This window comes from Berghia stephanieae, chromosome 5, assembly GCF_034508935.2.
Source record: "Berghia stephanieae isolate SIO BIC M18660-M18661 chromosome 5, UCSD_Bste_1.3, whole genome shotgun sequence".
Taxonomy (NCBI): Eukaryota; Metazoa; Mollusca; class Gastropoda; order Nudibranchia; family Aeolidiidae; genus Berghia; species Berghia stephanieae.
In genome coordinates, this window is record NC_088364.1 from 23,923,576 (window position 1) to 23,951,012 (window position 27,437).

A 27,437-nucleotide genomic window follows, 5' to 3' on the forward strand; every position below is an offset into this window, starting at 1 on the left:
TTGGATTGAGAATTTCCTTACATACTGGAAAACAAGGGTAAAGATACAAGAAATCCAAAGCAGACAAGCATCAATCAAACACGGAATACAACAAGGGGGTGTCTTGTCCTCAACACTGTTTATTCTTGTTATCAATGGCATATCAAATGTATTGTGCATAGAAGTTAAAATGTCCATATATGCAGATGATCTGACAACACCAAACTCAGCACAAATTATTGAAGCAGCAGGAGAACTATTGCAGATGACATTGAACAATTGAGATCAATTGACTCAAAAGTGTTACATGAATATCAATGTCCAAATGAACTACATATGTAACCTTTAGTTTGTCTACTAAAAGCTAGCGTCATCCCATTGAAGCCTTTCAAGATGTTTTTAAATTAAAATATGTTCTTGTGTACTGTCATTATGTTTTCCTCATTACGTCATGTTTCCATACAAGCCGAATCCTACAAATTTTTCGTAATTTTACGAATTTTAGACAAATTTCATGGCCAAATACGAATTTTTATGAAAAATTACGAATTTTTAAATAATAATAATAAGAAGAAGAAGAATAAGGAGAACAACAACAACTACTACTACTACTACTACTACTACTACTACTACTACTACTACTACTACTACTACTACTACTACTACTACTACTACTACTACTACTACTACTACTACTACTAATAATAATAATAATAATAATATTGTGGTTGTTCATACACAATTTCAGAAATTACGAATTTCCTTGTCAAATTACTATAAATTGACATCATCATCATCATCTAGCAATGACTATCCAGCACAAATCTTTGGGCCTCTTTTTTGCTCACGAAGTGCCCAAATTCGCGACAAAATATGGGATGAAGCCGTTCCGTACATGCTATTTTAAAAAATTAATTACGGCGCTGTTTATTGATGAATTTGACTGAAAGTTGGCACACAGTTAGAAAAGAGGTCATTTTAGATTATGTCAAGCGACAAAACTCGTACGATTACCAGAAGACCGTTAAAAATAGATTTTTACTCTTTGGAGTACAATATTTCTAAAACTACAAAGAGGAGAGATTTTGTCGCTCACAAGGTTATATATGCACATTTCTTCTAATTATATTTCAAATTTCATTGGATTATGATAAGTACTTTTCCCGTATTCTCACAAAACATCAACCCAATTTGCATTTCAATGAGTGTAAATATGGAGACAGTCATCATTTTGCTCCCCCATCGCACGACACGAAAATGACATGAGCGAGGCAAGGCTGCCAGATGGCTAGACTTTAACCTGACCAAATTCGACTTCAAAAGTGGCTAAATAGAAAATCATATGGCTTTCACTATTATGACTGGCCCACTTAAAATGAACTAAATTTTAACAAACAGAAAATTGAATAGACTAGGATAAATGTCACTGAGACAAAAATAGATGAATCAAATTTAATAAAAGAAACAAAATTATATATTTGGCCACACACGTGGCCATCTGGCAACCTTGTTCGTGATGGATGACCGATGACACAAATCCTCGCGCGCTTTTTAAAAATTAAGGTATTGTTTCATTGTTATGTCATATGGATAGTAGATTAACACACACACACGCCCACACACACTCTCTCTCTCTCTCTCTCTCTCTCTCTCTCTCTCTCTCTCTCTCTCTCTCTCTCTCTCTCTCTCTCTCAAATAAATACTAGAAATAACATAAGCCATGGTCTCACGGGACTGATTGATAATAATTTAGCAGGCATTTTTCGTGTCATTTGTATGGGTTGTAGACACAAAATTACACTTCGGAAAAGTTCCAAATAATCAATATTATGTATATTTTAAAACAAAATTATAGTTGACTCTAGCCATACAGCTCTAAAACTATACAAGTTAGAACTCTTCTGATGTCTTCATCATATTTTATGATAATTTTGCCATAAAATTGCCAAGTTTTAATATCTAATTCCAGCGAGATACAGCCACAAACCAGAATAAAACGCAGAAAAAGCGTCCCATATTTTCGGTATTTTTTTCTCTTTGTGAGTCATCCAAATTAATGACACATTTGAAACTGCATAACTTTGTTATATATTAATGGATTTTCAAAATTCAAAAAGGTTTTTACTCAGTGGAGATAGGGCTTTGATTTAAGAGTAGTATTTCCTACAAAAATAGAAAACAAAAATTTTCAAAGTTATTGCTACATCATCCACGTTGCTGGTCAGCTGTCTCCATGAATCACGATCCTCTGCGGTGCGCATGAAATCTGTGTTGCTTTTTAAGTCACATTTGGCCATTCTTAGGTTATTTAGATAAGTCATTCTTTGTCTTCCTCTAGCTCTCTTTCCTTCGATCATCCCAGATGTTACCAACTTTTCTATTCCCTCTCTTCTCTACACATGTCCCAGAAAGCGTAACTGCCTCTTTTTGATGTTATCGATCAGTATTCTTCCCTTTCTCACCTTCTCCAAGACTTCCTCATTCGTACACCTGTCTGTCCATGATACCCTCAACATTCTTCTATACACCCACATCTCAAATGCCTCTAACCTTCTCGTACATTCTTTGTCAAGCATCCACGTTTCACAACCGTATAAAAGGGTACTTATAACATATGTTTCTACTACTTTCATTCTGGTCTTCAAGTTTAGGTTGTTGTTTGACACAATTGGTCGCATTTTGTGGAACACGTTTTTTGCTATTGCTATTCTTTGTTTTATATCCTCTATGTCACGTGTGCCATGGGTGATGATAGTGCCTAAATATTTAAATTTCTTTACTTGTTTGATGGTCTCTCCTTTGCTTGACAAGTGGAAGGTCGCGTTGTTGTCATTTTTTGAGACCCCCATGCATTCGGTTTTCTTAATATTTAGTTTCAGGCCCATCTCTTCACTTTTGCACACCACTAAATCTAAAATTTTCTGCACGTGTCCTGGAGAGTATGCCATCAGAGTACCATCGTCTGCGTATCTTATGCTATTCATATTCTGCCCTCCAACGATGACGCCTTTCATATCTTCAATTTCTTTGAATATTATTTCACTATATATGTTAAAAAGGTCCGGTGATAAGACGCAACCTAGTCTTACTCCCTTCTCGATGTTAAAGAAGTCCGATGTTTCATTATCCAGTTTGACTCATGCTGTTTGATTCCAATATAAGTTTTTCACAAGTCGAAGGTCTTTACTGTCTATACCGATCTTTTCTAAGATTTTAAATAGCGTATCTTGCTGTACTGAATCAAAAGCTTTGGAATAATCAATGAAGCATAGATAAAGTGATTTTTGTTTTTCGATTGACCGTTGCATTAATGTTTTCAATGTAAAGATTGCATTTACTGTCCCTTTTCTTTAACAAAGCCAAATTGCTCGTCACTTATCTCTGGAGAGATCTTGCTCCTCATTCTTTTCATAAGTAACATAATTTAACATAATTTTTATGGCCTAGCTCATTATGCTGATTGTTCGGTGTTGGTCACAGTCAATAGTATCTTGTTTTTTGGGTATCGTAATGAATACCGATTGTCTTAAGACAGTAGGCAATTCACCCTTTTCATATAAGACATTAAAGGCTTTTGTCAGAATGTCTATTCCCAGATCGTCGAGGGCGTCAATCAATTCTATTGAGAAGCTATATTGGCCTACCGCTTAAAGCGGCTTTCCCCTTTTTCATCTCTTTGCAAGCAGCTTCTACTTCTTCTCGCATAATCTGGGGACCCGTGTTCACAGTAGAGATTTCTCTATCCAAGCTCGTCCCTCTTTTGTCATCCGTGTATAGATTTTTTATGTATACTGCCCAACGTTCCAAAATTTCGTTGTTGTCGATAAGTATATTACCGTTTGCGTCTTTAACGCATTTTCTTGCCACGGCTGGGCGTTTTCCACCTAGATCTTGTATTGACTGGTAGAATTATTTGGTGTTGGATTGTTTTAGTCTTTCAATTCTGTGACATTCATGTTCAATATAATCTTCCTTTGCTCTCTTACACTCACATTTTATAATCTTATTAGCTTCTTTATATTCATTGCTGTTGCATTCTAGTTTTCGTCTTTCATTCATCAGTTTTAAGATCTTGTCATCCATCCACTTATGTTTTGGTTCGAGTTTTTTCACAGATGGAATAGTTTCTCTTGCAGATTCTGTGATGCAGTTTGATACTTGATTCCAGTACTCATCTATGTTTATATCTGAGGTCAAGTTTTCACTTTTTTCTTTCACGTATTCTTTGTAATCATTTTTTATTTGATGGTTAATTCTCAATAGATCTAATTGCAGTTTTGGTTCCACTTTCTTTTTCTTTATTTATTTAAGTCTTATTTTTAGCGTGGCCTTGACAGGTCTGTGGTCACTATTACAATCTGTGCTTGGAATAGTTGTTGCGTTGCGTACGATATTTCTGAATCGATGTTGGACCAGAATAAAGTCTATCAGATTTTTATAAAGGCCACCTGGGCTTATCCATGTCCACTTCTTTCTATCGTGGTTTTTAAACCATGTATTGACAATAGTAAGGTTTTTCAATCTACACCAGTCGACAAGTCTTTCACCTCTATCATTTTTGGTACCTAGTCCGTGGGGGCCAACGATATTTTCAAATCTCTCATTACCAACCTTTGCATTGTAATAACCAATTATTAAACGAATTTCAACAGATTTACATTGTTTTAATGCTTGTTCCATATCTTGATAGAATGTCTCATTTGTGTTTTCGTCACTATCTGATGTCGGGGCGTATATTTGAATAATATTAACATTAATAAACTGGTTTCCTTTCAACTTTACTAAAATAACTCTTTCTGAGATTGCAACATGATCTAAATAGCACTTTGATGTTGATTTGTCTAAAAGAATTCCAACTCCTTTTTCATGATGTTTTCCACCTGCATCATACAATACAAAATCATCTTCTTTAACTACTCCTTCTCCCTTCCACTTCGTTTCTGAGATTCCACATATATTCCACGTGGCCAATGTGATTGTTTCATTTCTCACCAGTTTGAAACATTCAACGGGTTCGGGACAGCTGATGTCATGGGAAAGTTTGTTAGTCACGGTGGTTTTCCATTGCCTTCCGTCATTGTTATTAGTAGAATTTAAATTATTGCACTTTAATTTGACTGAGTTGTTTTTGATTTTTTCTTTGGCTTCTCCTGGTTTTTGTTTTTGTTTCCTTCCACCTTTATTTCCTCTTTTTGTTATTTTTCTGTATGCCTTGAATAATTCAAAAGATCTCAAAATGTTCACTATTTCTAAATTCTGTGTATTATTAATTGTGTGTCATATTGTACGTAGGTGTTGGGGTGAATAGTTATAACAATAATTAGGTGTTGTCATTTTCGATGATCGTCGTCGACCGTTGTAATAAGATTAAAATAGCTCACTGTTGTTTTTTTTCGTCTTAAAATTACGAATTTTTAAATAATAATAATAAGAAGAAGAAGAAGAAAAAGGAGAACAACTACTACTACTAATAATAATAATAATAATAATAATATTGTGGTTGTTCATACACGATTTCAGAAATTACGAATTTCCTTGTCAAATTACTAAAAATTGACATAAAAATTACTAAATTTGAAGTTTTCAATTTGGCAAGTCTGTGTTTCTTTACGATAGGGATGTACAGTATCAGTCCACAAGGTGATAAAGTCGTAAATTTGACATCTAGGTTGTAAAGGCAGCGATGCCAAAACTTCATTGGAAAAAAATCCAGCCTGGAGCAAAAATTCTGGGTGATGAGCAACTTCTGTCACATTCCGGTGAAGTCAAATTGCTCCAAGGATACCCCCCTCCCCCGGCACCATCATCGTCACTACAGCCACCACCACAACATCATCATCACTACTACTACAACCACCACCACCATTACATCATCATCACTACCATTACTGCTACAACAATCACTACTACTACTACTACAACCACCAACACCACTTCATCCTCAACACCACGAGTGCTACAATCACTACCGTTAGGTTTTGGATTTTTACATCATTTGAAATAAGGAAACTTTGGGATTGTATATGGCATTGTGTTTACAGATAATATAGTTCTATTTGATGATCTATTTAGAACTATACAATATGTAAACGCAATACCAAATACCACCCTCATTCCTTTTTCTTGAGTGCGAAAATTCCTCTTTCAGCATTGAAATTCCTCCGAGTAATGTCTGAAATTCGTGTGAGCGTCTCTGTTTAAAGTTCTACTACTAGAACTACTACAACCATTTGGTTGTTAAAAAGTCGTTAATTAGTTGATTCAAGAATTGAAATTTTTAAAAAGTTCATTGAAGAATTAAATCTGCAGCACAAAATTACGAATGCCAAAAATGACAAGGCTTCATCTGGCAGCCGCCATATTGCAAATCATAGGCACCAGTCAGACATACATTCAGGCCATTGCAATGTCCCTTGGTGGTAATTTTGCCTCCCCACGATATTGGGAGACTTCTCTGATCAAGTCTTTTGGATACTCTGACCCCATGTGAACTGATCACAAGATTAGACCATCTCTAACAATATGGACAAACCCCTCAGAATACCCCTCCCCCTTCTTTCTAATCTGTTGCGCCTTTGTCTCTGGCGATGTTACTACTACTACTGCTACTGCTGCTACTACTACTACTACTACTACTACTACTACTACTACTACTACTACTACTACTACTACTACTACTACTACTACTACTACTACTAGTACTACTACTACTACTACTACTACTACTACTACTACTACTACGACTACTACTACTACTACTAATACTACTACTAATACGACTACTACTACTACTTCTACTACTACTAGAACTACTACTACGACTACTACTACAACAACAACTACTAATATTACCACTACTACTACTGCTACTACTACTACTACTACTAATACTACTACTACTACTACTACTTCTACTACTACTACTACTACTACTACTACTACTACTACTACTACTACTACTACTACAATTATTATTATTTATTATTATTATTGTTATTATTATTATTATTACAGTATTATTATTATTATTATTATTATTAGTTCGAAAGTAACATCGGGACCCCCCAAGGAGATAGTCTTAGCCCGATTCTGTTCACAATATACTTAGAACACGCTCTGAAAGAAGTTCGAAAAGTCATTCCAAAACCAACGACTCATATTGAGAATGCAATCCCTAGAGAAATCGCCTATGCAGATGATGTCGATTTTCTTGGATCAACACCAGCAAATATAGACATCATACAAAATACCCTCATGAAATATAACCTCCAAGTCAATGCCAATAAAACCGAATTTACAACAATATCGAGGAACAAAGAGGAATGGAAAAGAACAAAGAAAGTCGGCTCACTAATTGGAGACACCGAGGATGTACAAAGAAGAAAACAGCTATCAAACGCCGCACTCAGTAAACTCACCAATGTATGGATTAGAGGTGACAAAATAAAGAGAAAAACCAAACTGAAACTGTACCGTGCTCTTGTAAAACCGGTACTTCTGTATAACTGCGGCACTTGGGCGTTGACAAAATCCGAAGAAGAACATCTGGACGCCTTCCATCCCACACAGCTAAGAAGGGTACTGGACATCAAATACCCAAAAAAGATCTCAAATGAATCACTCTATAAGATCACAAAAGAAAGACCAATCTCCCTTGACATTTTACAACAACGATGGCAACTTTTCGGTCACACACTACGCAGGGACAAAAACATACCAGCTAACCAAGCCATGTCGGGATACTTCCAAAAACACGGGAACCTTTTCAGAGGAAGACCGATCACAACACTCCCTGTGATCCTAAACAAAAACCTCACAACACTTGGACAAAGCATTAGTCTCATAACGGCAGGGGACCTTGAAAATCTGAGAACCCTAGCAGAGGACCGGCAATATTGGAGACACCTCACACAGGAAATACTGGAAACAGCCAAGGCGACCCGATCTTTTGGTCGAGACGCGAAAGGCATCTAATTCAAGTAAGTCATTATTATTATTATTATTATTATTATTATTATTATTATTATTATTATTATTATTATTATTATTATTATTATTATTATTATTATTATTATTATTATTATTATTGGTTGGACGATATGAAAGAACTGGGCCTGGAGGAAGATGATGCTCTGAACAAGATGCGGAGATGTGGCATTCATTATGGCAATTCTGCAAATTACGGGATAGACTGAAAGACGAAGAAGAATTATTGTTATTATATTATTATTATTATTATTATAATTATTATTATTATTATTATTATTATTATTATTATTATTATTATTATTATTATATTATTATTATTATTATATTATTATTATTATTATTATTATTATTACCAAGATTGGAGTACCAGTGACATTGTAAGGGCTCATAGTTGGTTAAAAGCCAGAACTGAACAATACAGAGAAGAGTTCACTATTTTGGGCATTGACATGAGCTCTGCCTTCGATACAATCTGCAGAACAAAGCTTTTGAAGATACTCAACTCATTTCTCGAAAAAGATCATATCTGACTAATAAGATCACTGTTGGCAAATACACACTTACGTTTACATCTGGTGTGGAAACAGTTTCACTATTAAGGGGAGGGGCGACACCTGAAATATCGATTTTTGGGTCAAAATATAAAATTTCAGTTTTTTGTTTAATATCAAAGAACAATCATTTTTTCATATATTTTCAGCACTGAGATAGTGATTTGGATAATATAAAGTTTGTAAATCGTCTTTCATAAACATGGAAGTCGATATGAAAATACCAAACTTTTCAATTTTTGGTGAGAATTCAACTGAAAATAATAGGGCTGAAAAGCATTATAATACATATAGATGTTGTAAATTTTGATATCGATAGTTTAGTCTACTCTTAGATGTTGTAAATTTTGATATCGATAGTTTAGTCTACTCTTTGCCCGTCTAGTTGACACGGTTTCAGTCAAACAGCTGACAAGAGGTCAAGTTGTCAGGTAAGTACAACGTGATTACGAATGGTGCGATCTGATTGGCTGACCTTGTTCTTGACCTCCGACTCCGCGCCGGGGATTGGATGTTGAGTCAGGGTGAAAGTTCGCGGCTCTTCACTACGATTTTTACTACGATTTGTTTACATTTCGATTGATCAATTGTTTTATCAAATTTTGACCCGTATTCACGTTAATTATCTCTAAATATTTCCAATTTTTTACTGGATTATTATAAATATGCCTAAAGTGATAAAACAATCCAAACGTTGGCAACAGTTATTTGCTGCAAGAGCCAAGAAAGTTATGATGGCTCGTGGTTGACCCGTGGCCACAAATCTTTGATTGGAATTGGGTGTTTGATAGTAGTAGTATTATGATAAAGTGATTCCAAGCAATGCCACAGCCGAAAGAAATGAGATGGGCTATTCTTGCTGGTCATTACCACGGTTATTCCACCAATGACTTCCCTCAACATATGTATTGTCTTCCTGAACCGGACTCAAGATGCTTTTATAAAAAATATATTGCTGCCCATGTGTATCCTGTTGACACAAGCAGCGTGTACATACACCTTTGAATTTTGATTTCCTCCATGAGCAATTGAAGCCTGTATATGCTTTGTAGAAGTGTTGTGAGATGAAGACAACACAAAATCCACAACGAAAGCTTTCATAATTCTGTTTGGTCAAGATGCCATAAAACATACTTCCATTCCCTGAAAAAAGTTGAGTTTGGTGCAGAGTATAATTTTGGTCCAACATAAATAACATCCCTGAAAGTGTCTTTGGGCATCGGTGGACTGGGAGAACACTCCCAGATGTTGAGTCAGCAAGCGGAGTCAAAAAGACTTGAACAAACCATAAGGGCTGCTCAACATAAAGAGGAAAAAAAGACGCAAAATGAAAAGTCATACCCGTGAAAAAGCCCAGGGGGAGGCAGAAAAAGAACACGGGGGACCCTCGTATGGTGCTGGTATGTTTTGATCTGGTTGTACAGTTTTGTTTTATTATTTTCATTCATCGTTATGTTTGATCTCGTTTTTCTCAAAATGACATTTTTCAACACTCTTTTTTTTATCTTATTTTGTCGTTTATCAATCAATTTGTTTATAACTTTGCATGTCTAAAGTTATAGTGATTATCTAAAAGCAAACAGAAGGAATTTTAAATATCTTTATTAATTTGTGAAAAATTGACATTTTTATGTAAAAAAACATGATTTTTTTCATACCGAAAAATTAATTTTTAAAAGAATTTATAAATAAAAATATATTTAAAATATTTCAAAAATGCTCTGTATTTCTTGTTATAATATACAAATAAACCACCATGCAAAATTTCAAGAAAATTCCATGGAAACTTTTAGAGAAAGTAACTTTTAAAAATAGCACCCATAGAAGACTAAAATCCAAGATGGTGGCCATCACCATGGCAACCGGACACGCCCACCGAAAGAAATCACATGGTTCGAATCTATTGGTCATAGGCAATGTCCCAATATAAAAAGATATTGGATCTAATCCTTATTCTTGAAAATAGTTTCAGGTGTTGCCCCTCCCCTTAACAACACTGGGAACTCCCCAAGGACAGTATGAGCCCAATTCTTTTTACCGTATATTTGGAATCAGCACTATAAAGAATTAAGACAAAAGCTCCCGACTCCTCAAAACCTTACCTGTGAACTGATCTACGCAGACAATGTTGACATATTTGATACAGCAGACCTGGCAAAATAGCATATACCAATAATATCAAATACTCTGTGATATTGGAATCCAAAACAGAAATTACAGTATTTAACAAGAAACAAGCGGATTTACTCTGTGATATTGGAATCCAAAACAGAAATTACAGTATTTAACAAGAAACAAGCGGATTGGAAAAGTGTAAGAAAACACGGAAACTTGATTTATGAGAATGAAGACATCAAGCGGAGAAAAATGCTAGCTCTATCTGCATTCAGAGAACTACACAACGTTTGGAACAGGATGAACATCATTCATGAAAATAAAAGAATATGCCTTTAAGAAGCGCTTGTGCTGCCAATCTATATGTAAAACTGTGGTAAGTGGGGTCTTACAAAAAAGAACTTGGACACTCTGGACTCCCTTCATCGCAAAAAATGAGACGAGTTATTGGGATACATTGGCCAAACAAAATCAGTAATGAGAATGTATATGACAGATGCAGAGTACACGAATAAAGAAACAAAGATGGAAACTGTTTGGACACGTGCTCCAACGAGATAAAAATATTCCAGCACAAACCTCGATGGATGATTGCTTCAAACAAGAAGCCAAATACAAAGGGCATACACCAACTTCACTTCCAACAACAGTGAATCAAGATCTTGAAAAATATCAAATATATTTAGAAACAACAACCGAAGAACAGTTTTCAACAACACAAGGAAACATCCAATTATACCTTAACACACATGATGACATTCAAAAGCTAAGAACACTTGCACTTGCAATGGCCAGCGATTTATGGAAAGAAATTACTGGATGCTAGAAACAGACTAACACACTCGAAGTAACACTAACACATACATTCATGGCAAGCGTCCATAGAGACAGGGCAGCCATATTCATTCATTCATTCATTACTACTACTACAACTACTACTACTACTACTACTACTACTACTACTACTACTACTACTACTACTACTACTACTATTACTACTACTACAACTACTACTACTACTACTACCACCAGTGCAACTACTACTATCACCATCACAACTACTACCCAACACAACTTCTGCTTTATTAACACCACTAAAACTACCAGTACTTCTTTCACTACTATTACTATTACATGTTGCATCCAACATATCATTCGAAGAGACATTTTAGAAAGAAAAAGTATTTGCAAATATTATATTTACTCCCTGCCTCCCCTCTGTCTCCTAATCACACACATACACACACACAGACAAAAACACAGACACACACACGCACGTAATAACGCTTGAAAAAATTATATTTAAGTTGTAGGAAATGGGTTCTTATAGAAAGTTGATGCTTAAGTAAAAGTGATACGAGCATAAACCGACGTGCACTTATTTTCAGGTCTGATAACCCATTTCTTTATGGACTCATTGTTGTAATGGAAATCTCAAAATATGACGCAAAATATTGTCCATTAAAACCACAGTGATGCCAAAACTCCGGTTTCACCGGAAAAAACTCCGGTTTCACCGGAAAGAACTCCAGTCTGAAGCAAAAAATTCCGGTGAGGTCAATTTGTTCCAAGGAAACCCTCCTCTCCCCCACTCCCCCTTCCAACCTCCACATCATCATCACTGCCTCTAGTATTACAACTATCATCACTACCACTACTACTACAACCTACACCACATCATCATCACCACCACTACTACTACAACCACCACCACCACATCATTATCAGTACCACAACTACTACTACAACAACCACCACCACATCATCTTCACTACCACTACCACCATCACTATTACAACCACCACCACCACATCATCATCACTACTACTACAGCCACCACCACCACATCATCATAATAATAATAATAATAATAATACACATTTATATAGCGCTCGTTCTCGTGTAAAACACAAGCTCGGGCACTTTACAATATAAATATCAATTTTAAGTGAAAAAAAATAACAACAACAACAATTCATAGCCAAATCAAGGATTCATAGAGTCAATAAAAACTAATACAGTAAAAATGTGTCTTGAGATTCTTTTTAAAGGTAGGTAAAGACTTGTACTCCCTCAGACCACGTGGTAGTTCATTCCAAATCTTGGGGCCGAAACAAGCAAACGATCTATCACCAAATTTTGTTCTTGATCTTTTTTCCGAAATTTTCGTTTGGTCATTACATGATTACAAGATGGAATTGGAAGTGGTCTAAAACTTTTTCGCCAGCAGGGCGTGGTGCGTTTTTATATATGATGAAAGCATTCAGAATAGCGACTTCGAGTAGATAAAAGAAACAACATCGCCACCATTTCACGCTCTTCCTACCAATTGAGTAGTACGATCTGAGTTGATCATTGAGATCAACCCCTCCCATGTTGGCATTATAGTTTGAAACCGAATTAGGAATATTTTTCTCAATGGGCCCTCCCTTTGCTCGGCGTTGAACGGAATCCACAGTTGTGGAAGAATTTGTGGATATTAGAGCAATTTGCCGTTTATCCTTCCACACTGTTGCCACAAGGTGGCCACTTTGTCTAAATTTAACTTCTCCAGTATCCAGCGAAATTTTTTTAAATCTGCGGGCCAGTGTTTACGGTTGCTACGAATGGTCCCGCAGGAGTACGTTGAGCGCTGTAGAAGATCGTACGCTAATTGAACAGACGAAAAGAAATTATCAAAGTAGAAATGATGGTTCTTATCCAGGAATCGTTGGCCAAGGCTCCAAACAACATGATGTCCCAGGCCCTTTTCTTGTGGATAATTTTCCTTCCCGGTATAAAAGCTGAAGTTACACAGATAGCTGTTGGATGGGTCACAACAGCACCAGACCTTTACACCCCACGGGTTCGGCTTGCCTTTAATGTATTGTTTAAAAAAGAGTCTGCCAGTGAAAGGGATCATGGCCTCATCAAAACTGAGAGCAGCACCAGGATAATAATACTGCTCAGATGCAGCCAGTACGCAGTCAATAAGAGGACGTATCTTGTAAAGCGCATCGTATCCCGGTTGTCCTCGCGGAATGGTTTTCGTGCTATCGGTGAGGTGGAGATAGCGACAAATTTCTTCATAGCGAGTTCTCGACATTACGTCAGCAATGCAAGAGACATGTAATAGAGGGTCTATGGACCAGTATTGTCTGTAGTAAGGCATTTTATGGACACCAAACATCATGTTTACATAGAAAAAAGATCGGACTTCTTGCACTGTTATCTTGCGAAACGATCTTGGTGCTCCTTTCTGCTCCGCATATAAGTTGCTCTCATTTGCAATCAGTTCCACCAAACTTGGTGGCAGAAACAATTCTACAAAGTCAATAGGCTCACTATTGTAATCTACAGTAGTATCTACTAAAATTGAACCTGGTCGTTTTGTGAATAAGTCCAACTGACTTGACCATTGAAATTCAGCCACACGAACTGGTTCGACCTCACCTTCACTGTCACTTTCCCCACTACTATTACTTCGTTGTGGTGGATCTTGATCGTCGACATCATATTCAATATCACTTTCATCGAGAGGCCCGTTTTCTCCATCAACATCGCTTTCAAATTCATTATTATCACCTCGATTTGTGATCAGATTTGACCAAAAATTGAAGGCCAATTTGCCAAACGACGTCAATTTTTACTTCCACTTTCATAAAATCATATCGCAGTTACTTATTTATCGATTTTTAATTGGTAAAGAGTATTTTATAGAGAAAAGTGTGGTGCTTCGCGGAAACAAAGATTATCGACAATCGCACATCACGGCTGGGCAGTATTTACGATTTTCGAAGTGTTTCAACTCACAAATTATGGCGGGCGATATCGGGCGCTACGGTCCCGGATGATAACGGGCGATGACAGGGGATACGGGCGTCTATCGGTTAAGAAGAAAATATTTTAATTTCCTAGGTCGTAAATTTTGTTTCAAGGTCATAAATTTGACTCTGAAATTTTGCTGGACACCCTGAGTATGCAATGAAATACACATAGTCATAGAACGACTTGTAGGAAGTTTTAAAAGGCTTTGAGAAAATCGTCTTTTCCTCCAAGAGGAGCCTTGTAACATTGTCATATGCAATATCGTCACACACCTTTAGCTTCTGGTTCATCACCGAGTGAATTGCTTCATGAACGTCAAATTCGTACATTGATCGACACATTTCGCCCATTATCCATCTCAACAAATTCCAAACCACGTATAGCCCAAACGTGTTATGAAGTTGGGACACACATTTATTCGTTACATTTTGGTAATCAAAAGGACGGAGAGGCGCTACTGTCACCAAAGTGTTGGAAACCCTGTCATGTCATGGTAACTCTCCAGAGAGACGGAACAACGTGGAAGCACCATATTGAACAAATAAGACTAAGACCATGTACAACTTTCCTCGCCAGAACGTACCTGCTTTAGCAAATGATACCATACAGGACGATTTCATTACTAATCCTATCGGTGATTATTGATTATAGTTCATCATTGAGTGCAGAATCCAGTCATGAATCGGATCTGTCCAACTGAGAAGATCGTCTCGCAACAGAAAATTACCCGATCAAACCTTCAAACCTTCGAAACGCTTCTCAGGCTAAACAGTGAGGTGTTATAGACTTATACATTGAGTTATGCTAAAAAAGAGTTGCTCCCCTGTGTTATTAGCAAATTGACTTTAGTTACAGCTTAATTAGTTATTATTCAGTAAGTCCATTGTATAGAATATTATTTGTGCTTACAAATATCAGAGTGACATGCCCTACTTTCCATATTTGAGTTATATGATACTGTCCTTCTACTTACAATGTTGTTGTGATATATTTGTATATACTATAACTTATACTCAGTAATAAATGGTTCTCTCACGTGTAATCACTTAATGCTTCAGGGTTGAGTGATTCCACAATATTAATCTGGTGTCCCATAAAAAATACAACAGGGTCTGTAGAATATTAATTGATTGTTATTTTGCCGGATTGTGTCTGAACACGGAAGTTGGCATGGTACCACAAGATGAGAGACCTACTAATATGATATGGACATTATATGGGATGCTTGTAACAAGGACAGTGTCATGATATACATGATTTTGTATCATATGATATTTGCACTACATTGAGGTATCAGCAGCAAAAATTACACTATTCAAGTCTAAGATTTTTGTGGTCTTTATACAGCTTCACCAACACAACATTAAAGAATGGGAAAATATTTTAAAATTACATTTTATTATGGTACTGTCAAAACAACAAAAACAATGAAAAATTAGCTTTAGTGTGTTTCAGAATACAATGCTTGTCATTCCGGACATAGGAGAAAGTAAATCCTCTGGGTGGGGTTCCCGACTTCCCATAGTGGGCAGGGAGGTACTTGCTGTGTCTTCTATCCCCTTGTATCTGTTTTCCAATTGCTTTCTGTCTTTGTCTTTGAATGAGATTACTTTTGTCCCAACCCTGGCCGGAGTCCTTGGCTGGGAGGGACATAGTTGGGTGTATAGTTATAGTTTTGGGAGATGATATTTTTTTTCATTGTAAATCATCTCTTTTTTATATATATATTCTGTTATTTTTTCATCTCTAACATATGAGTTTTTAACATTTGAGTGTATTCCTCTGCTTAGTGGGATCTTGTGCTAGTGTCTGGGTGAGACTTTTAGGTGATCTCAAACTAATTACACCGATAGTGTGCTCTTGGAATCTACATCTGTTCCCTAGTTGAACCATTCCCATTTGTCTTACTTTCTCCTCAAGTACTTTTAATTGTACATTTAGAATGTTTTTACTATCCAATTTTCTTCCTTTTTACTGGCGCTGATATGACCTAAATGAGTTGCCGTAAAACCCTTAAAAACAATAAAAACAAAGTAAATCCCCATATGTGGGTCCTTCAAACATTAATTGTCAGAGTTTTTCTTTCCCCATCCCAACCATCTTTAAAAAGATGCAGTGATAAGCACTATGGGGTTTCATCTCATGTCTCCAGTTTCCGATGCATTGCTTTACAAAGAAGTGGAAAAAATAATGATAAGAAAGAACATATTTTAGGCTTTTAATGATTTTCTAAAATTAAATGAGATGAGACATAATAAACGTTATTTTTAGAACAATGAGAATATTCAATGTTAAAAAACCTGCCCTTTTTTTTCCCTCAGGGCGTATTGATGGTTGGTCCTCCAGGTACTGGAAAAACACTTCTTGCCAAAGCAGTTGCTACAGAGTGTGGAACTACCTTCTTTAATGTTTCTACCTCCAGTCTCACATCCAAGTGGCATGGGGAGTCTGAAAAGTTGGTCAGACTTCTGTTTGAAATGGTATGCGCAGGGCTACCAACCTTCTGTTTTTGCACAATTCATGCAGCTTTCTAGTCAGGCCTGTAAATCTTCCGACTATTGTCAGATTCCCGACAAAACGATTTTGCTTGATATATGCTGAGTTAAAAAAAAAAGAAAATTTAAAGTAAAACTAAAGTTCGTAAAGTAAAAAAAACAGAACCAACAAAAAAGAGAATAAAAGATGAAAAAATTTGAGCAAGACAGTGATATGTAAAAAACATTGCATCCCAAACTCAACTCTTTCAACAATTTTGAATGGAAAAACAAAACCCCCAAAAATATTTTTAAAACACACCAAAAAAAGAAAAAGACATTAAAAAAAAACAAATCAATAAATAAATGGTTACCAAGACGGCATTTATTTAACAACTTTATTTAAGGGGGAGCAACCTATGATACGATTAAATGAGAAAATTCCATAAATATTTACCACCCTTGAAAAACATCGCAAAACGGGAACTTACTTTAAACCAAAATGTCCTTAAACCGAAATGGGTTAGAAGGTCCTCAAAATTTTGGTTTCAAGTAATTCTACTGTAATTGTGCAACTTTTAGAAAAATCTATTGTTCTATTTTAATTCGTGCTTCCTTACAAAGGAATCTATATTCTGTCCCTTGTTTATTCATCTTAACAATGCCACTACCATATTATCTCATTCATCCTGTTTTGTTGATAAAGGGGAAATCCAAAACATCCATTTTATCTGCTTTCGTAATTAAATTGAAGCTTACATTCAATTTCACATTGTCATGGTCTCAAGTGAATAAAGAGCTACTCGACTATGCATAAAGATATGTAGAATGAGGCCCCAGAATTTACTAGTTACTATAAATGAAAAACAATTAACAATTTGTTTAAGATGAAATAAAAAGAAAGATGAAATTTATTTAAAAGAGATAAATAGTGATTGTGGCAGTTACAAATAGAAATGTGAATATATTACGTAACTTATGATGATATAATGTCAGGTTCGTAAGGTTACGTTTCCAGGCAGTTGAAAGGCGTGGATTATATATTCCTCCGACAACGGGCTCAGGCTTGTAATGTTCCACTTCCAGGCAGTTGGGAAGGGGTTATTTAGATATTTCTTTGACAGCGGGCTCAGGTTTGATCCTTAAAGTGTTGAGGATTACACAGTCAAAGGTAAAAGCTCCGACGTCTTGATGGTGGAGATAAAATATCCACAAAGTACCAAAAGATAAAAATCTTCAAATATATATGAGGAATGGAGCGGCTGGCCGTCCGGCATAGATTGTAGAGAGAAGTGAGTGTAGAATGTTAGACCTATCAACTTTTATAATAAGTGGCTACGTGACAGAATGTAGAACGAAAAGTATTCACTAATTAGAAATTAATACGAGGGAAGGCTATAAAAGGAAAGATGATCTAATATTAGAAGGTAAAGTTTATCTAAGCCTACCGAAATATAACTGGAGTGAGATGAATTCAGTTCTTAATAAAATAAAATTTAATAAGATAATTGTGAACAACATTTACTGTGACATACATTGTCATTTATATCCATTATCTCATGACGACATCACTATACCCACATTTATATTCTGATATATACCTCCAGTTAACATGGTACAATTTTTATAACGAAATACAGTAGAATTACTTTAAACCGAAATTTTGGGGACCTTCTAAACCATTTCGGTTTAAAGACATTTTGGTTTAAAGCAAGTTCCCGTTTTGCAATGTTTTTCAAGGGTAGTAACTGTTTAAGTTTAAGGAATTTGCTCATTTAATCGTATCATAGGTTTCCCGTTAAATGGAGTTGTTGAATAAATGCTGTCTTCGTAACCATAAATTTTTTTTTTTTTTTTTTTTGGTGTGTTTAAAAAATATTTTTGGGGGTTTTCGTTTTCAATTCAAAATTATTGAAAGAGTTGAGTTCGGGTATTTTACATATCTCTGTCTTGATCAACTTTTTTTTCATCGACTTCACATAGTATTTTGATTTTAAACTCCAACGTGTAAGCACAGTGCTTTCTTTTAGACATCTTTTAGTAAAATGCTAAGCTAAAATAAGATCGAAAGTTCTTGTGCGATAATTGATAATGAATGACGCGCAGCTACTCAGAGGTGAAGTGAAATGGAAATGAAAAGGCGTGTCAATGCTAAGCTGTCTACTACACACCCTTCTTTTGTTGAGAAGCCATTAGGTTCAAAGGCCTAGTTACATAGAACCTCACCCCCCCCCCCCCTCACACACACACATTTAAACAAAGTGGAAATGAAGTGGCATGTCAATGGTAAGTTGTCTACCACCCCCCCCCCCTCCCTCCTTATTCTCGTATTGAAAATTTGTCAGTTCCAAAGCATCAACACACGAACGAGAACATCTCGCTTGCGTGATTTTACACCCCAACTCCCCCTCTTTCCTCATTTTTCGCCTGCCAGTCACCCGCTGTCTTCCTTTTCCAGTCTGTGCGATTGTGGTGTTGGCCAAACCCAAGTGCAGTGATTGAAGTGTTTGCCTACCCCCCACCCCCACCCCACCCTCATCTTATACTTACACTCTTTGTTTAATATCGCCGAGCATTATTATGTGTGGCCACCTTCCCGAATTTTTGAAGAAAAATAGAGAGAAAAAAAGGGAAGGTGCTCTCAAGTTGTTTCGGTTTAAAGAAAGTCCTACTTAGAAGTATTTCGGTTCATCGTAAGAATTAGTACAAAGATAATGAAGAAACTAGTACAATTTATTAAATTCTTTGCGGTTTAAGGTATTTTTCGGTTTAGCTTCTTTCGGTTTAAAGTAATTTTACTGTATATACAAAAATTTTTTTTTTAATTATGCCTTTTCCACCACGACATCATACGATATCGTCGCCTAGGCATTCCACTAAGGAATTTAGATAACTCATCAAACAAGATGTCTGATGTGAACAGGAATCACCCATGTCCAAGATGTGAGCAAAGTGGGGGTTAATAATCTTGCTCAAGGAAAAAAACGAAAGTGCCTGAAGTGTGGCTCAAACCCAGGTCCTTCCGGGTCACAGTGCAATGCCTTAACCACTCGGCCACTCCACCCCCCAAATATATACAGAGGCGTCAATTAACAATCTGACAACTCTTTCCTAGACTCTGCAAAATCAAATGTGGTATAGCTCTTACCTTTTATTATTTTATTGTGGTATTATATCATTCTATTATTTTCACAGGCACGATTTTATGCTCCAAGTACTGTGTTCATTGATGAAATTGATTCCATTTGCTCCAAAAGAGGCTCAGGATCTGAACATGAAGCAAGTCGTAGAGTCAAATCAGAAATACTTGTACAAATGGATGGTAAGGCAATTGACCCATGTAAGCGATTCTTTATACAAGCCTATAAATCTTGCAAGAATTGACTCAGATCAAATGATTATGATTTGAATATTCAAATATTAATTCAAGTTAATCAATAATAGATAGATTTGCGTCTGAACAATTGTGATAAATATTGAAACAAACTATATATGTGATCCATTATCTCAAACCAGAATAAAGTCTGAGTAATTTAGATGCTGAAAATTGCTTTCATAGCTAAAACTAATAGATTTGGATAATGTTAGTTTATTATATTGAGCAGAAAATTTACAATTTCTTAAATTAAAAAAAAAAAAGTTTAATAGAGTATCGTATTTCTGATCATTTTCAAATTTCAAGTCACTTTTTGACATCTGTTACATCCCGACAAAAGACATTTGTGAGACAACGGGTCACATGTTGTCTTTGATTAGATTTATTTTCAAGGATTATAAGCTAATAGTTTTAATCTCTACTTCTGTTATCATTATTATTTTTATAATCGTGCTGAAACTGAGCATTTAGCAAAAGCCCTGGTTTCTGTGATCTAACCTGAATGTTGGTACTGCATGCTGATTACAGGAGATGAAGCTGTCAAAGAGTAATTAAAAACTGCTGCAGGCAAATGAGTAAGGGGAGATCACTGTGTAAGAAACAACATAAAACATGTAACTTAACATTTTGCTGTAACTTAATTACAGTGCATCCCCTGGATAATGACATTGCCCGGGACCGGAAAATTATGTTGTTATCCAGGGGTGTCGTTATTCTGGGGTTTTCAAAAAAGGGGGCATGGTGAGATGTGTGAGTACATAACAGTATGATGCGCGGTCCAGTGTCTGAGATAAGAAATGTCCAAAAACTTAGAATGGGTATTTCTCCTGTTTACAAAGGGTATAGATGTTATGCGCTTGGCTAAGAAACTCACAACATTGCCATCCAGAAATATAGTGGACTAACTCACAAAACTATGTTTAACCTTGAACGTTTACAGTCTGGTTAATACAGTTTAATGAGAATTATTCATAAACATGGATGGCAAAAAACAATATCAATGATCTGAGTGACATCAACTTCGTTCTATCTATATCAGTTTCACTTCCACTTTCAAATGTTTATTGTATTTGTTTTGATCAAAAGCAGTGTTCGGACGCCATATAACAAAACTAAGAATAAAGCAAGAAAATCAACTACCAATTAATGACAAAACCGCACAAGAACATTATATAGATGCACACATCTAGACTAGTTTTGATTTTAATTAAAATCAAATCCATAAGATACTGCTGATGATATTTGAATACTACCGAGATTCTTTTTTAAGTGCACCAAAATTTACAAGCACTTAAAAAATAAATCTTGCGACATAAAAAAAAAAACAAAAAAAAACAACAACAACCCCCCCCCCCCAAAAAAAAACCCAAAAAAAACCCAAACAACTAGGTATTAATCACAATAAGATCAAATGTGGACTGATGTTTAGCGGAACAACTGATTTTTCAAATGAAAATAATAAAGTGAAAGAGGCTGTGACTGCTTTCCTGGCTATTCCAACATATTACGTATAAGACGATAAATATCCTTAATTGTCCTCATTGGACACGGCTTGCCTGATATCAGCTAATCTCAACTGACCTCAGACAGGTAGCTATCATCGACAGTTAATGGACCTTTGAGAGTACTATCCACTGAGCAAGCGTTGATTTCACGCAGTGCAGTAAACTTGTATTCTGATTGGTCGGTAACAAAGCAATCTCATTGGGAAGGAAAAAAAGGCGTTTAGACTATGAGATGGTGATGCTTGGATATTAATTATTGTTATAAGGATGTCGCTAAACAGGGGTTTTACTAAAATGTATGTCTTTATTTTGGGGGTTTTATTACTAATAACATATAGCAAAAAATTCGGGACCAGATCAATGTTGCTATCCAGGGGTTGTCGTTATTCAGGGGTGTCATTATCCAGAGGTTGCACTGTATCAAGTTATGGTTCAGTTTTTCTTCAATATACCTACATATTCTTTTTTTTTTTTTTCTTTAAAACTGATTAAATGAAGAATTAATAAGCATAAAAATGTCACCATACAGATTAGATTTTTTAATGTTATGCTTTTGTTAACGATTTCTATTTTATCATAGTGAAAATAGAATTGTTGGATTAAAGATGGTTATTGAGTTATTGTCATTTGAAGTGAAATCCCTTGAAAGTGCAAGAATGTTATGTTACCGACATAGTTAATAATTTAAATTATGTCTACTTTATATTGGTATGTGTGATCTGTAATACCACATCATCATTATCATCATCATCATCATCATTACTACCACAACCTCTGTTACATCTACCTCCATCACCACATCATGTAAACTACTACCACTTCCACAACTAACACCATCATCACTACTCTATGAGTGTTATAACCACACACCTCATCATCAAAACTACCACTGTAATGCACTACTACCACCACATCATCACATCAACCATCACCTCAACTACCACCACATCATGATTACTACTATCACTACTACGACCACCAAACAGATTTCTACCTAACTACCAGATTGCTTGCAGGGATTGGTGGGGTTATATTGTCACTAAAAAAATACCTCGTCAGGTATGCCCGTCTGCTCCTCTCTCATGTGCCATAACCTGGGGCAAAGGGAAGTGTGTGTTGCCTTGATTGAATAATAGGTACATTTCAATAGCTATGGTTATGTTATTGTTGCTGCTGCTGTTTTTTATGTCATCATCGTCATTGCAGCATCATCATTACTATTATTATTTTTATTATCATTCGTCTTCTTATTATTTTTCTTCTTCGTCTTCTTCTTCTTCTTCTTCTTCTTCTTCTTCTTCTTCTTCTTCTTCTTCTTCTTCTTCTTCTTCTTCTTCTTCTTCTTCTTCTTCTTCTTCTTCTTTTTTCTTCTTCTTTTTTTCTTCTTTTCTCTTTCTTCTTCTTCTTCTTCTTCTTCTTCTTCTTCTTCTTCTTCTTCTTTCTTCTTCTTCTTCTTCTTCTTCTTCTTCTTCTTCTTCTTCTTCTTCTTCTTCTTCTTTTTCTTCTTCTTTTCTTCTTCTTCTTCTTCTTCTTCTTCTTCTTCTTCTTCTTCTTCTTCTTCTTCTTCTTCTTCTTCTTCTTCTTCTTCTTCTTCTTCTTCTTCTTCTTCTTATTGTCATTATCATTCTTCTTCTTCTTCTTTTTTTTTCTTCTTCGTCTTCTTCTTCTTCTTCTTCTTCTTCTTCTTCTTCTTCTTCTTCTTCTTCTTCTTCTTCTTCTTCTTCTTCTTCTTCTTCTTCTTCTTCTTCTTCTTCTTCTTCTTCTTCTTCTTCTCTTCTTCTTCTTCTTCTTCTTCTTCTTTCTCTTCTTCTTCTTCTTCTTCTTCTTCTTTCTTCTTCTTCTTCTTCTTTTTTTCTTCTTTTTCTTCTTCTTCTCTTCTTCTTCTTCTTCTTCTTCTTCTTCTTCTTCTTCTCTTCTCTTCTTCTTCTTCTTCTTTCTTCTTCTTCTTCTGTCTTCTCTTCTTCTTCTTTTCTTCTTCTCTCTTCTTCTTCTTCTTCTTCTTCTTCTTTCTTCTTCTTCTTCTTCTTCTTCTTCTTCTTCTTCTTCTTCTTCTTCTCTCTTCTTCTTCTTCTTCTTCTTCTTCTTCTTCTTCTTCTTCTCTTCTTCTTCTTCTTCTTCTTCTTCTTCTTTTCTTCTTCTTCTTCTTCTTCTCTTCTTCTTCTTCTTCTTCTTCTTCTTCTTCTTCTTCTTCTTCTTCTTCTTCTTCTTCTTCTTCTTCTTCTTCTTCTTCTTCTTCTTCTTCTTCTTCTTCTTCTCTTCTTCTTCTTCTTCTTCTTCTTCTTCTTCTTCTTCTTCTTCTTCTTCTTCTTCTTCTTCTTCTTCTTCTTCTTCTTCTTCTTCTTCTTCTTCTTCTTCTTCTTCTTCTTTCTTCTTCTTCTTCTTCTTCTTCTTCTTCTTCTTTCTTCTTCTTCTTCTCTTCTTCTTCTTCTTCTTCTTCTTCTTCTTCTTTCTTCTTCTTCTTCTTTCTTCTTCTTCTTTCTTCTTCTTCTTCTTTTCTTCTTCTTCTTCTTCTTCTTCTTCTTTCTTCTCTTCTTCTTCTTCTTCTTCTTCTTCTTCTTCTCTTCTTCTTCTTCTTCTTCTTCTTCTCTTCTTCTCTTCTTCTTCTTCTTCTTTTCTCTTCTTCTTCTTCTTTCTTCTTCTTCTTTCTCTTCTTCTTCTCTTCTTCTTCTTCTTCTTCTTCTTCTTCTTCTTCTTCTTCTTCTTCTTCTTCTTCTTCTTCTTCTTCCGCATCTTCTTCTTCTTCTTCTTCTCCTTCTTCTTCTTATTGTCGTTATCATTCTTCTTCTATTTTCTTCTTGTAGTAGTAGTAGTAATAGTAGCAGTAGTAGTAGTAGAGTGGTGATTGGGTAGCAGAAAAAAAAAACTGGCATTTAGGCGAAGTGGGCAATTAGATGAAATTGGTTGAAATAATGTACTCGAGAGAATTACCATTGTAGATAATCAGTGATCTCCCCTGATTATTAGGACGCCACTCATGGCCATTTTGAAGGATTTTATTTATTTTTATTTATTCATTTAGCCTCTATGGTTTTTTTCCTCTCCCTTTTCTGTTTTTTTAATATTTTTTTTTTGCTTTAGTATTTTATTCGTGTTCTTATTGTTTGTTATTTTAAATTTTTAAACAAAACAAAAATTACAACAAAAAAATAGAAATGTGTATTTCCATTTTCAATACTGGGATAAAAGTAATTACTGGACGGGATTCGTCTATCAACTGAAAATTTTTTTCTGATTTCTGTGATACTCACCTTTCCAATGAACCTTTCTACTTCGGTCAAGATTTGTAGCTTTTTTCTCTAAATCATTGCCCGATTTCGACATTTTTACAGACGTGGTGTTGCTGTTGGTAGAATGAAGTTTTACACAAAAGAATTTTACTCTAGATATTTCCCCATGCCACGTGATTGGTTAATATAGAACATACAGAGAGGGGGAGAGAGAGAGAGAGAGAGAGAGAGAGAGAGAGAGAGAGAGAGACTTGGAACAGTGACATAGTAAAACTCTTTTACACAACATTGTAGCATACTTCATGCATACCCATAGTCCTTTGAAACAAAAAATCTAGCCAGCCTGTTTATGTCAGGCACCCATGAGATCTCTTTCAAAACTGGACTTTGAATCCTAGCACCATTGTTTCATTCACTCAGTGACATCTATAGGATATAGTATAGATGACCATGCATTCCATAAATCCTTGTTCTCACGAATCAATCTCAATGACTGGTCAACATCTTGCAGCGAGATTTCCGTAATGTTATGAATTACCACCACAGTTCATTACCACACTTGATTGACGCGAATGTGTCGACAATTTATTAGTGTGGGAGAGGGTCAGTTGTGCATGGCGGATTGAGAGAAGGCTTGATGAGGGATGGAGGTACAATTTGGGGAGGGGGAGGGGTTGCTTCATTGGCTCGTGTGAGCTAATCATAAGCAGAATGGGAGGAGAAAACAAAAGGACAAAGTTGTTACAGTGGATTAGGACTTCTGGGATTGGGTGGGTTGAGACTTGTAGTGAGACAAAGGATGCTTGGATGTTGGTTACATGTCCTGTGCCAGCCAATAGAAGTCAGGGGAGGCTCTGAAGGACTACCAATAAAATGAATATATCAATAAAAAAAAAATATAAACTCTTAGTTTTTTTGCATTGTAAGAAATTGTATTTATTCTACACTATTGAAATTTTTGACATTGTGAAATGGTGCCGCAGTTTTGGGAGATTGAAAAAAACAAAAACATTGTGAAGTTGTGGGCAGTGTTGAATAGGCGAGCTTTTAGTCCTCTACCTGCGCCGCGGTCAAGAGGTCATTCACTCCATCAAATTCCCGACCAGTGCAACAGGTTATCTCACGTGATACTTAACAGATTTGTTACTGATATCTGGTTAAATTACAATCGCTTTTGCACAACCACAGTCGATTTTACCAATTTAAACAAATTGGCAACACATTGAGAAAACTTTGCTCTGTATTTTGATACCAAACACTCTATCATTAGAATTATTGTCTTTGAGATATTTTGCATTTAATTATCAGCACAATTTCGATTGTAGTTTGTTAATTTATTGATTGCATTATAATAAGCAAACAAACTGATAGAAACTCTCAAAACTTGCTCTAACCGATGGAGGTATAAAGTAACCTTTCATTCATTCCCTCACAATTTGTGCATCGCTCTTAGTTCTTTGATGATATGCGATAACATCTTGGTGCAGCTGTCCGATTTGTTATGCTTTGATCATTGCTGGTTCAGAGGCATATGGATTCTGGTCAAGATGTCTTTATCACACAAGTTATATTCAACAGGTGCTCACATGAGTTTAGCTTAATATTATATGAACACATTCACAGCGGCTTTTAGTTCCACTAGTTACAAACATGGTCAATAAAGAACACTAGAATAAAGTAAGAGTCGTTTCACATTTCACTTGTATATATTTGAAGTTTACTTCCCAGGTTAAAATATTGTTTCAGTACTTTGTGGGTAAAAAAAGAAACCTTGTATAGTTTGTTATTATTATAATGCAATGATCAATATATGATTAGTTAAGGGTGATCATTTTAACTATTCGTGATATAAACACGACTTAACGAAGGGACAAAGGATAAATAGTTACCATGTCATAAAGAAATGTATATATATATATATGTGTGTGTGTGTGTGTGTGGGAGACAGAGAGAGAGAGAAAGGGATAGAAAGATAGAGAGAGAGAGAGATGGTCCGACCCGATGGATGGACTGATCGTCTGATCTGAAGAGGACAGATGGGGGCATGGATGAATATATGGATGTATCGATAAATAGATGTTGCAATGGTGGATGAATGAATGGACCAGATGTGATGACTATGGACTAGTTGCTGTTGTCAATGCTTTCCCTCATATTTGTTTTTAATCGCGTTGCCTCTGTCGGGGAAAAAATGTAATATCGCCTAGCAGGCATCATGTCAGACCTGCCAACCGGTACGATTAATCGTATTTTAGTACGATTTTTGGACTCAAATACGTGGATACGATTCCAAAGGATCTAGTACGATTTTTGTTGTAATATTTTGATTTTTTTTCCTCAAGCATGAATGATGTTGAAAATGACAACAGGTCATAAATCAATTGTTGACTGTGTTTACGATTAATCGTATTTTA

The 27,437-nt window shown here is 35.7% G+C and overlaps 1 protein-coding gene across 3 annotated transcripts in view; it reads left to right on the plus strand.

Moving 5' to 3' along the window:
- Positions 1-27,437, plus strand: part of LOC144972627 (katanin p60 ATPase-containing subunit A-like 1) — a 95,348-nt gene that overhangs the window by 43,446 nt on the left and 24,465 nt on the right. For all 3 annotated transcript variants that reach the window (XM_078914079.1, XM_078914080.1, XM_078914082.1), the window contains 2 exons: positions 16,763-16,921; positions 20,111-20,237. In XM_078914079.1, coding sequence (XP_078770205.1) covers positions 16,763-16,921; positions 20,111-20,237 — 286 coding nt within the window. The remainder of the gene's footprint in view (positions 1-16,762; positions 16,922-20,110; positions 20,238-27,437) is intronic.